Source organism: Triturus cristatus, chromosome 5_2 (genome assembly GCF_964204655.1).
Source record: "Triturus cristatus chromosome 5_2, aTriCri1.1, whole genome shotgun sequence".
Classification (NCBI taxonomy): domain Eukaryota; kingdom Metazoa; phylum Chordata; class Amphibia; order Caudata; family Salamandridae; genus Triturus; species Triturus cristatus.
In genome coordinates this window covers 403,345,132-403,357,182 of record NC_140588.1, presented here as the reverse complement: position 1 = coordinate 403,357,182, position 12,051 = coordinate 403,345,132, and the positions used below count along the sequence as shown (strand labels likewise).

The following is a 12,051-nucleotide window of genomic DNA, read 5'->3' as shown; positions in this document are numbered from 1 at the left end:
CTCCCACCCAATTCGATGCCCTGAAATAGATCTTCAGTGACTCCCCCCCCCCCCCCACACCCACACATTCATTCCGCTCTCCCAATATCAGCTTGTTGCTGGACTTCATGGGGAGATTGCGCCACAACTTTTGGCTGCACAGACTTTGATGGGAACCGCACCGTAGATCTAAAATAGTGGCGCAGCCCTGATGGGGAGTGCTCATCCCTAACTGTCCCGAGCTGAGGACGGGCCCAATCGAGGACTGACGGCAGCACAACCTGAGCCCGCACGCAAATTAGGCTGGGGCTGCACAGGCATGTTCTTAAGGTGGCGGCGCAGCTCTGAGGGGGAGATTGGGTGTGCACTCAGCGGCAGCCCCACTTGCCACTAACTGAGTTCTGGTCCCATTCGAGGATCAAGTACGCCGAGGAGCCCACAGCGTAAATTGATGTGCGCTGCCCCCAAGGACGTACAGCACTGACTGCGGCACCGCCGGGGGCCGTGCAGCCTGAAATGTACCATAGAAGGCCACCAGACAGAGGCATTGCCGCGATGCTCACGCTGGCCTGGTGGATCCATGGCAGAAATCTGGACTTGTGGAGCCTCGCCAGGACTTAGCATCGCAGACCTGACTGCCTGGTGAGAACAAACCTGCATGTGCGAACCAGGTCCGCAGCTTCATGAGGAACAGGGAGTTTCAAAGTGCAGTGGCCTCTGGGGTCGACTTGCATGTGACCCACGGAGGGCATCTGCGAGGCGGCCCAGTGGAGACAGCTGATTCTTGTGGCCCTGCGGCGGCCCGGTGTCGGCACTCGATACAGGTGAGCTGGGGTTACTGCAGGCGCTCTCCCATCCCTTAGGATCCTGAACTTGCTTGGACCAGATACGGCACCCCCCTTCACCCTCCTTTCCCCGCTTGGTGTCTTTGCTGCATGGCGCTAGAGGCTAGGATTACCTGAGGTCTCCCTTCCACTGCTGGAGCATGCACTGAACAGCCCTTGTGGGACCTGAGGCACAGGGCGCCTGGAGTACAGGTCAGTGGTGCGATGAGCCCTGCCAATAGGACTATTAATGTTACCTGGCCCAGACTGGGCGCTCAAGCCTTTCCCCGGACAGAGTGGTAGACCAAACTGAGCGAGCGCATAGCATTTCCACCCTTGAGTGACCTTTTGCTGGGGTGTTTTCTTCCCTCTTCTCTTCACCCTGCTGGACTGCTGTGAGCCATGGACGCCCAAAGAGTGACATAGCTTCCTCTGGTGGGGGTACTGACTCCTGTATATGGTGACGTGGGGAGGAGACTTAGTACATGAGGGCCTTGGCTAACGGAGTCCCACTGCTACCAGCTTATTTCTGGGCTTGTGGCTTGACTGGAAATTCACTTAAGAACACTGATAATTGTGCTGCTCCTGCTGTCTCACCTAGAAGTACTGTGTGGTGTGTATTAGCTCCTGAGACACACAAATGCAGAATGCAAAACAAATCAAACATTCACCCCCAGTCAAGAGATCTTGGTTAAATCTATTGTTTTTTTGCTCACCATGCCACCCCAATTAGATCCAGCCATTTGCAAATTAGTCTTGACTCTGCTCCTCCTGGGAACAGTCCAGTCAAGCCAGGTCCTCCCTGGACCAGACAAAAGCAACCTGAGACATGTTTCACGGTATCACCCCTCATCAGCCAGGTTAGCTTGAATCTAGTGGCACAGTGAGCCTGGGACCCATGTCTGAGCATACCAAGCGTACCTAGGGCAAGAAAACAATGGACACATAAATGCTTGTTTCTGGTGCAGGGACAACTTGGCTTGACAGTTCCAGTTGGACTTTTTCCATGGGGAGCAGGGTCAAGACTGATTTGCATATGGCTGAGTCCAAACCACTGTGACGTGGTGAGCAAAATAATGATGGATTAAACCCAGATCTGTGACTGCGGGTGAGTGTTTGAAAAGCTTTAGCAGTCAATCCATCATTTTATTTTGTGATGTTGTGTAGTAGCTCATGCCTGACACTGTTATTAGGGCCTTCGAGGGGCTAGCTAGGAGACCGAGCACCTTGCTTGCAACACCGGAGTTGTTAGGCTACTATGGGGAAATACTATATGAAGAAAGAGGCGAATGGCACTTTCCCCTTCCATACATCTGGATCTACTACAAAGGATGGTTACCAGGAGGCAACATTGGACACTATATTTCAAGCCATCGCAGCTTATCGCAATTTGCTTAAATTGAAAATGGATGCTATGGTGAAAGACATAAGGCTCTTACAAGACGACCTCCAGAGAAAGAATCAATACTACTCAAAGCTCCTTGGAAGATGTTACCCCTCAAATATCGGCCATGTGCTAACAGGTGTCACACACGGAGAGTAGAGTCGGAACCCTACATACTAGGGTCAAAGATACTGAAAATGGGCCAGGAGGAACAACTTTAGGATCATTAGACTGCCTGAGCGACTAGAGAGCCCCAACACGAATGTGACTAACTTTTTGGAACAATGGCTAAGTGAGGAAGTGACTCCAGAAGGACTCTCTCCATTTTATGCACTAGAAAGTGCATAAAGCATCCCTGCATGACCACCACTGCCCGTATGGCCCCCTCCAGACCAGTAGTTACCAAACTCTTGCTCTATAAAGACCGTGATCACATTCTGAGCCAGGCCCAGCTCAAAGGGGACATAATGGTTGAAAACCATAATGAATGAAGGGAAAAGATTTATATAAAGCGCTACAAATGCCAAAAGGTGTCAATGCTCTAATAACAAGATAGTCTCCAGAAGAAGAGAAGTAGAAGAAGCTAACTAGTGGCTGTTAACGAGTGAACAGCCAGGTCTTTAAAGCCTTACAGAATAAGGGGTGAGATTGAAGGCTAGAAATGGATGGGGGAAGAGAGTTCAACAATGTGGATGCCGCCACTGAGAAAGCTCTGCCTCCCCATCTTGATCTATTGTACCTAGGTGTCTTTAGAAGATATTTTCCTGAAGACTGAAGCTGTCTGGGAGGGGTAAAGTGGTGAACCAGATCCCTGAGTTGTTGAGGGCCTCTGTTGTTAAGTGCATTGTGGACCAAGCAAAGAGCCTTAAAGGTAATTCCCTTGGTAAAAGGAAGCTAATGGAGTTGACTAATTCCTACAGAGACAGACTGACATTTATGGACATCAAGAATCAATCTGGCAGCTGTGTACTGGACTAGCTGCAGTTTCGCAAGGACTATCTTGTTAATGTCCAGATAAAGAGCATTACAAAAATCCAGTCTGGATATAACAAGTGCCAATGTCACCTTGTTCGTGCCTGAATAGGAAAAAAGGGAAATACTTTTCTCAGTGATTTAATTATACAAGAAAAGGTTGAAACTGTCCTGTTTACCTGCAAGTTAAAGGATAATTTTGTGTCAATAAGTACTCCAAGTTTTTTGGGGTGGCTAAGGTCCCTAACCAGTGTGGCCACCACAGATTGGTCCAAACAGAGGGTTGCCCACCAAAAATCAGGACCTCCGTCTTGTCCCCATTCAAATGTAGTTAATTTCTCTCCATCCAAGTGGCAACTGCCTGCATACAAATTTTGTAATTAGAAGCAGTTGCATTGAGATCCTTTGAGAGAGACACAATAATTCGGTGTCATCAGCATTGGACAATGCTTGGAGCCCAAAAGATCTAATGAGTTGTGCTAGTGGTGAGACCTACAAATTGAAAAGGGTAGTGCTCAGGGAAGAGCCTGTTGTACCCCACAAGGCAGTGTTATGGAGTCCGAACAGTGCTGTCCCACTATTGTCATCGCAGATATATCTTTGAGAAAAGATGCCAGAAGTTTGAGTGCAGAATCTGTAACGCCTAGCTGCTGGAGTCGCTCTTCAAGCAGGGTGGGGGAAACAGTATCGTAAGCTGCAGATAGGTCCAGAAGAACCAACAATGCTGCCTCCCCCACATCCACCATGGAACGGATGTTATTGACAGCGGATACTAATGCTGTCTCTGCCCCATGGTTACTCCTAAATCTAAATTGGGAGGCATCAAGGAGTTGAAATTGATTGAGATAATTAATGATTTGGGAAATCAGATGTTTCTGGAGAATTTTGGTGGGCACATGTAACAAGGAGATGAGGCTGTAATTTTTGGGTTCTCCTGGATCCAAAGTGGCTTTTTTGAGCAACGGCTTAACTACCGCCTTTTTCCATATTGATGGAAAACATCCAGATGTAATTCCTTTATTGATAGTTTCTGTAAGGCGGGGACAATACTCTTGGCTCCTAGTTGTAAGATATTGGGGGGGGGACAGGGGTCTAGTGGGGAGCCCGATTTGATATCAAGAACTATAGAGTTATGATCTTCCCGGACTTCACAGAAGAAGTCCAGAGAGCTTCTTTTGTGGACAACAAGAAATACCTTTGTCAGTTAATGATCAGATATGCCATGATATACCCTCACAGATTGAGAGTAAGAGAGGGAACAGTATGTACTACTTCACTTCCTCTCACCCGATGTGGGACTGGGTTGACCACCTCCCCAAGTCAAATGAGGATACGACTGCCGGAAATTAGCAAACGGCCCTGAAGCATCCCAAAAGGGGTGGAAAAGGTGTGATTGGCGTGGTCCCATCTAAGTACCAGGCATTGCATGAGCATAAAGGATTAAATGGAGATGGTGGCAGCTATAAATGGAACAGGCTCTGGCCCCCTTTTTGTGACTGGCTATGAAGAGATATGAGACACTGTGATCGAGCTTTCATCTCCATGCATAACTCGGAAGACTTTTTACGTCAAATTACTACTGGCACTTCCGATGAGATTATTTGAAATGTGTATGTCAGTGTCTGAGGCATGCATAACTGTGTGGCTAGTCCTACCTCTATTATTGGCCGGCTACTGAGTTAAATGTGGGTTCCAATATCCTGAGGGCTTCATCAGATATTGTGATGTGAAGCTGAGAGGCATCCTAGCTGGCGCACCCCCCCTGAAATGAAGTTATGCATGTGTTGAATGCACACATTAGATGTTCTTTCACTGGTTTGGATGGGGAGTCGTTCTGTTCTTGATCTGGGAATGGGGAGTTGGGTTATCTGTTGTAGTTTTTGAGGATATTTATGTTGGGTGTGGCTCTGGGCCCCTTGGGTGACCAAGGCAAGAGATCCCCTGCTTAGGGAACCAGAGCGTCTCTGCAATTTCTCTGTATGGTCCTTCATGACAAATAATTTTGTTAGCTGGAATGTTTGGGGCCTTAACAATATGGAAATATTATAAAAGATACACTACCTCAAGAGAAGGGGAATTCATATTGCCCTCCTGCAGGAGACCTATCTCACGCTCACAGAGAGGGAGGCACTATGCAACAGATGGCGGGATCAGGTATATTTTTCAACAAGGGGAGGGATGGTAGGGCTTTTATTCCAGGTCCAGCATACGTGCCCAAGGCAGTGTACAAAGAAAGGGTATGCAGTTCCTAAGGGCATGGAGATATACAGAGTCAGATGTATGCTAGGTTCTATGTGTAGGGTCATAATGTATATCCTGCATTAGAAGGCGAGAGTGGGAAACCCCTCTTCGGAACTAGAGCCCTCACACACCCAGCAAGCTAGATGTCATGCTTCATCATATGGGCCTGCTCCTCGTCGGGCCGGCACTGCAATGCCCAATGGGCACCCAATATGGGGCTCTTTTTCAGAGATCTTTTGTTCCTGCCGTTTGGTGCAGTGGGGGTAAGGGGCCTAGTAGTGTAGATGTCGTGTAAGTGAGTTAAAACAGGTCAGTTAGTCCTGGATCAGGTATATGCCAAGACTTATTTGGCTTTTGACAGGGGAGTTGTGCTCTGGATCGATCAGGGGTGGCCTTCCAAAAAACGAGTGCACTGATAAACCCTGGTGGGAGAAATGAAGTAGTCCCAGGTCGTCTACCAGGGCGAGATTTGGCCATAGTCGGGGTCTACGCTCCTAACTCAGACCAAGAAGGGTCTTTGCCGCATTCTCCAGTATATTGGCTTGCATATGGCTCAAGCCATACTGATGGGGGGGATTATAACAGTGTTGCTGACCCGATCCGTGATCAGTCCCATCTGCCACTGGCCGATTCCCCGGTTCCTTGTTTTAGCCTGTATGTTTCTAGATTGGCAATAGGGATGGGGTCTGGTGGATTCTTGGAGGCAACTACATCCTATGGTAAAGGATTACTCTTACTGTGGTATGCATAAACTCCACGTCCGACTTGATACTTTCCTGTGCTCCCCTGGGGTTGTACGTAATGTAGAATATCTCTGTTGAATGGTCTCGATCACAGCCCAATGTTATTGTCCCTGCACTGGCATAGAGAGCGTCCCCACATACCTGACTGATGACTATGTATCAATGCGTTGGTTGACTGAGTGTCCCAACACACTATTGGTGAAGCCATATGGAACTACTTTGTAGACAATGCTCCCACTACTGCCTTACTCCTGATTGAGTGGTACGTGTTTAAGGAAGTCATTAGGGGATGCTGTATAGCTGAAATGGTAGGGGTGCGGCGCAAACAATTTGGGAAAGTTGAGGTCCAGGAGCGAGCAATACATGACCTAGAGGTAGCCAGATATGGAATCACAAGGTTGAAACAACCATCATTGGACACGAAGGAGATATTGGCACTCCAGCTTGAGAAGCGTTGCTGCTTTGATTACTTAGAATACATGGTCTGTGCCAACACAAAGCACGATAAAGCAGGCATACTGCTGGCGTGGCTCACCAACCCAATGTCCAGGGGCTCTTTAATACTAGAAGTGGAATCAGGCACTGGTGAGCGCCTCTAGGCCCAGGCCAGTATTAATGATAGGTTGAGGAGATCTATATGTTCTTGTACAAGCCCCCACCTGTCCTGCCCCCTCAGATCCTTGCTGAGTTCCTGGACCCAGTGGCCCTGCTGACTTTCACACAGGATGATGAGGAAGAGCTTGGCGGTTCTATCACATTTCAATAAATATGGGCTGCAGTCAAATGCATGGCATGAGGCAAGGTACCCATAGCAAATAGCCTGCTGATTGTGTTTTACACAGCATATGTGAAGGAATTAGTGCTGAAACTGGTCCCCCTCTATGCTGTCGCCCTAGATGTAGGCTATTTACCCAAATCCACCTGTGAAGCCCAGGTAATCCCTCTTTTGAAACCGGGCCACCCTCCCTCCCCATGATGATAGGGCCAACCTCCCCCTGTCCATGCTTAATGTGAACTATAAAATACTTAGACGTATTTTCGCTAGTTGCCTTTTACCCCACATGCCCAAATTGATCCATGTTTACCAAGCGGGATTTATACTGTGACATAATACTTCAATTAACATCCATAGACTACTCACCCTTCTGAAGGCCGACTTCTTAGTCAAACGTAGGGCAGCGGTTGTGGTAATAGACATCGAGAAAGCCTTCAACAGTTTAAGGTGGGATTTCCTTTATCGGGTGATTTTGAAAATGGGCATGGGGCCTGGTTTTGTTCAGTGGACAGACTTCTTTACTCTGTACCTACATGTACCGGTATATTGACATCAGACTTCTTTAAAGAGGGGCGGGGGACTAGGCAGGGGTGCCCTTTTTATCTATTGCTGTTTGCTGTTGCAATGGAACCTCTATCCGGCAGTGCTCATTCTGGAGCATCCTATCGAGAATTGGAACTACAGGGTATGTCATATTATACCGCCTTATATGCAAATGATATGCTCCTGTTTCTAAGGGAGGTGGGCGAGGATCTACTGGGAGCAATAGAGCTTCTGGAGCACTTCATAAGGGTACATGGCCTGCCAATTAACTGACAGAAATCCCATCTGTTCTCACTCTGTGGTGACGTGTCTCAGCCCCAATGCCTGCGTGGACTTACATGGGAAGGGAGCTGCCTGAAAAATCTAATGGCCTCATTTAGATCTCTGTGGACTGGTTACTCCGTTACAAAAGTGACGGATATCCTGTCCACCGAAATATAGATCTCATATTCTATGGGATTTATCTTTCGGAGGACGTCACCGCTGTGCCGAGATCCAAATCAGGCCCTAAATGTCAAGATCTTTCATGATCCCTGAGACCTCGTAGACAGAAATATAGGTGCTGCCATCAGGGATCTCCACACTAGTGTGGAATTTTGGGAAACCTTGCTGCTGTCAGTAGCGGGAAAAGTGGTTGTGACCAAACTGGTTGCACGCCTCCGGCTATTGTACTTCTCGATAATGCCCCTCCTTGTTCCCTGCAAATATTTTGAAAACTTGAATCACTGATGATTGACCTGGCATGGGGGAAAGGCAGGCTTAGAGTAGTCCAAGTTACAGTGTCCAGTGACGGAAGGTGGCCTGGCACGCCAGACCTGGAGGCCTACTACTTAGCAGCGCTGATACAGGAGTGCAACCAATGGCTCCGTGATCAGATGAGCCCTAGGGAGGAAGCCCCTTGCTCGGTACTGTGCTCCCAAACACAGTTTCAGATCCTTTTAAATCCTAGCCAATCTCTCCAAGAGGGCACCAAGAAATTGCTGGTTGTCCGGCGCTGCTGGCAGCATTGTCTCTAGCATACTCGTACCTGCATGCCACACTCGCCGGACCAGGAATTGTAATGACACACTATGGAGTGACCGGCTTGGGGGATCTATACAGAGACAAAGTACTTCTCCTCTTTGAAGACCTATCTGCAGATTCCAAGGTACCGGAGGCCAATTCTTATTGTACCAGGTAGTAGCGGCGATACTGCAAGACCATTACGAGACAGGAGCTGCTGACCCCCCCCCCCCCGTACTCTGGGTAGTTTGCACTGCAACTGGTCGCACCAACGCTGTTAGGTGCTTGTATCAGGCTTTGCGGGCTGACAATATTACACCATTAATAGAGCTGTGAGAAAAATAGGAAGGGGACTTAACACTCCCAATTATAGATGTGGAATGAGCCTTAGTTCTTGTGAACACCTATACAATATCCAGAAGTGTCAGATTCAAAATAAGTAATTCCTACTTCTTACACAAGGCCTGTCTCACCCCTGGTAAAATCAAAACATTTTACTGAATGGCTAAGGTGACCTGTCCTAGGTGTGGTGAACATGGGGCTGAATTGGTTCATATGGTATGGGACTGACCCCGTATGATTGAATTTTGGGAAGAGGTGGTCCACTGCATCAACAAAGTTACCAATGGGCAGTCCCCTTTACCCCTGTGGCCTGCTTGCTCGGTGTTCCCGTGCCCAAAATAAATTTAAAACTACTACTAGGTTTGTGGACCTGGCACTGGTCATTGAGAAACAGGAATTAACCATGTACTGAAAGGCCACCAGAGGCCCTAGACTGTCCAAATGGAAGGACATCCTCATTAAATAAGCAGGCCTAGAAGGTGCTGTATTACTGCGGTTGGTGAGGAAAGGGCGCGGATCAATTGATAGAGCCCAGGCTTGGGATCATAAAGTATACTGCCTTAAGGATCCCGAGCCAGACAGTCCAGACCGGTCACCACCCCCTGAGGATGACCCAGATAGGGACCATGTTTAGGAGCAATCGTTCCCTGAGCAGTGCATATTCTGTGAGCTTTGCTTGTAGGGGAGAACTAAACGAATACTGTGTATGTGTGATAATTCAGTTTGAGAGAAAAGAAAAAAAGGGCAGAGGCAGGGGCTTGAGGGTGTTAGGTTGGAGGGTAGTTCTAAAAGAACAAAGAAGGGCTCAGTATTATAATACAGAGAGTCCGCCTCCCCCCGTTCAGATCCGAGGCCACCGAAGTCATCTGCGGCGTACCACAAGGATCTTCACTCAGCCCCACCCTCTTCAACATCTACATGAGCCCCCTCGCGGCCATCGCACGCCAACACAACCGCAACATCATCTCCTACGCCGACGACACCCAGCTGATCCTCTCCCTCACCAACGACCCAGCCACCGGCAGAACTAACCTACACGAAGGGATGAAAGACGTAGCCGAGTGGATGCAGAACAGCCGTCTGAAACTGAACTCAGACAAGACGGAAGTCCTCATCCTGGGACCATCTTCCTCCACCTGGGACGACTCCTGGTGGCCCCCTGCCCTGGGCAGCGCACCCAAACCATCGAACCACGCACGCAACCTGGGCTTCATCCTGGACTCCTCCCTCTCGATGACCAGACAAGTCAACGCCGTCTCATCTCCATGCTTCAACATCCTACGCATGCTCCGTAAGATCTTCCGATGGATCCCCACCGAAACCAGGAAGACGGTCATCCAGGCACTCGTCACCAGCCGACTGGACTACGGAAACACCCTCTACACCGGAACCACGGCCAAACTACAGAAGAGACTCCAACGCATCCAGAACGCCTCCGCACGACTCATCCTGGACATCCCCCGTCACAGCCACATCTCCGGGCACCTGAGAGACCTGCACTGGCTCCCCGTCAACAAGAGAATCACATTCCGACTCCTCACCCACGCACACAAGGCTCTCCACGACCTGGGCCCCAGGTACCTCAACAACCGCCTGACCTTCTACACTCCCACCCGCCAGCTTCAATCGGCCAGCCACGCCCTCACCGCCGTTCCAAGCATCCGAAGAACCACCATGGGAGGAAGATCCTTCTCCTACCTGGCAGCCAAGACATGGAACTCCCTCCCCATCCACCTCCGCCAGACCCAAGACCACCTCTCCTTCAGGAAGCAACTCAAGACCTGGTTGTTCGAGCAGTATCAGACCCACCCCTCCCCCCCCCCCTCCCCAAGCGCCTTGAGACCCTCCGGGTGAGTGGCGCGCTATATACATTTCCTGATTGATTAATTGATTGATTGATACACTGCAGCGTTTGCACGATTATTGTATGGACAAGACTATTCTTACTATGGTGAGCCCAGGGTGGGTTGTTTGTTTTGATAGCAATAAAAGATTTGTTTCCCCAAAAAAAAGAAAAGCTCTGGAAGTTGGGATAGGGTTGGAGTGATGGATGGCATAAGGGAAAATGTAGTTTGAGTTGGAGTAAATGTTAGTGGTCAAATTGGAGTAGTGGAAGGGGTTAGTTTTAGTCTTCAGGTTGCGGTTAGCATGATTAAAGGTGTAGGTTATGGTGTAAGGGAATATTTAGGAGGATGATAGAATTACGGCGAATATCCCCTTGTAAGACAGCATAGATAGCATTGTGTGACTGGAACAAATTAGGGTTAGGATGTTACGTTAACGGTCAACGTAGGCATTTGTACAATTTGCAATTATAGTCCTAAAATTCAACATTATTACCGCTTCAATTGTGTTTTTTCACCTACCTGTTAGAACTACTTTTTTTCTCTCCTCTTTTACCTCCAGATATTTTAAAGCTACTTTTTCTGCATTTCGGTTTTTGTTACAGTCCTACAATCTACACTCCGTCGTAATATTTGCCCGCAGGAACTGCAGAGCTTTAGGGAAGTGAAAGATACTCTCTTGTAGTGACTGCCATGCTCTTACCCTGTAAACTCACTTGCATTGACAATGTCCTCCTCCCATTCTTGGTAAATCAACTATCCTGCTAGAACTTAAGGCAACGTTTTGTAAAGACCACAAAGTAAAACATCCAGGGGATGCAAGCAGGGAGGGTTTATTTTTGCTTTCAAATATATATTCTCCCCTATCTACATCTCAAACCGACATTTGTTTTTCGAACCCTCACAACTTCATTCTTAAAAAAGTAAGATCTGCCTTACATTTCTTGACTGATTGAACCTGTAATATTTTTTGCCTGAAATGAACCTGTAAAACTGAATATCTTTTTCTCTTGCCTGCAGCTTATACAGAGCCCAACTTTTATTATGAGTTTTCAGTGCGGTATCATTCAGCCCCCTGCCAAAGTGCCTACAATATGTCTTTTGAGAAGAAGTTACTTGAACTGCTGAAAAAGTTAATTTCAGAATTAACATGTGAAGTTATCCTACTCAAAGCTGAATGTCATCATATTAAAATGCAAAGAGCTGGTCTACAAAATGAAGTGTTCTTTCTGTTTTCAGGTAAACTCTTACTTTCATATTCGGTTATAACCAATTTCACTTCTCGCTAACTATATCTTGGTAGTTCATAGTGGGATAGCCTATTTCAACACCTGACCAAACTCCTTTCTGGATTAGATGTAGGGAAGGGTGTCTTTTGTTTTGTGAAAAGTGTATTTTTTGA

At 47.9% G+C, this 12,051-nt stretch overlaps 1 protein-coding gene across 1 annotated transcript in view; it reads left to right on the top strand.

Annotated features, from left to right (window-relative positions):
- ZPBP (zona pellucida binding protein) overlaps positions 1–12,051 on the top strand; it is a 759,369-nt gene that overhangs the window by 467,283 nt on the left and 280,035 nt on the right. The window contains exon 5 of the mRNA XM_085606618.1: positions 11,670–11,888. Within this exon, the coding sequence (XP_085462744.1) occupies positions 11,670–11,888 (219 nt within the window). The remainder of the gene's footprint in view (positions 1–11,669; positions 11,889–12,051) is intronic.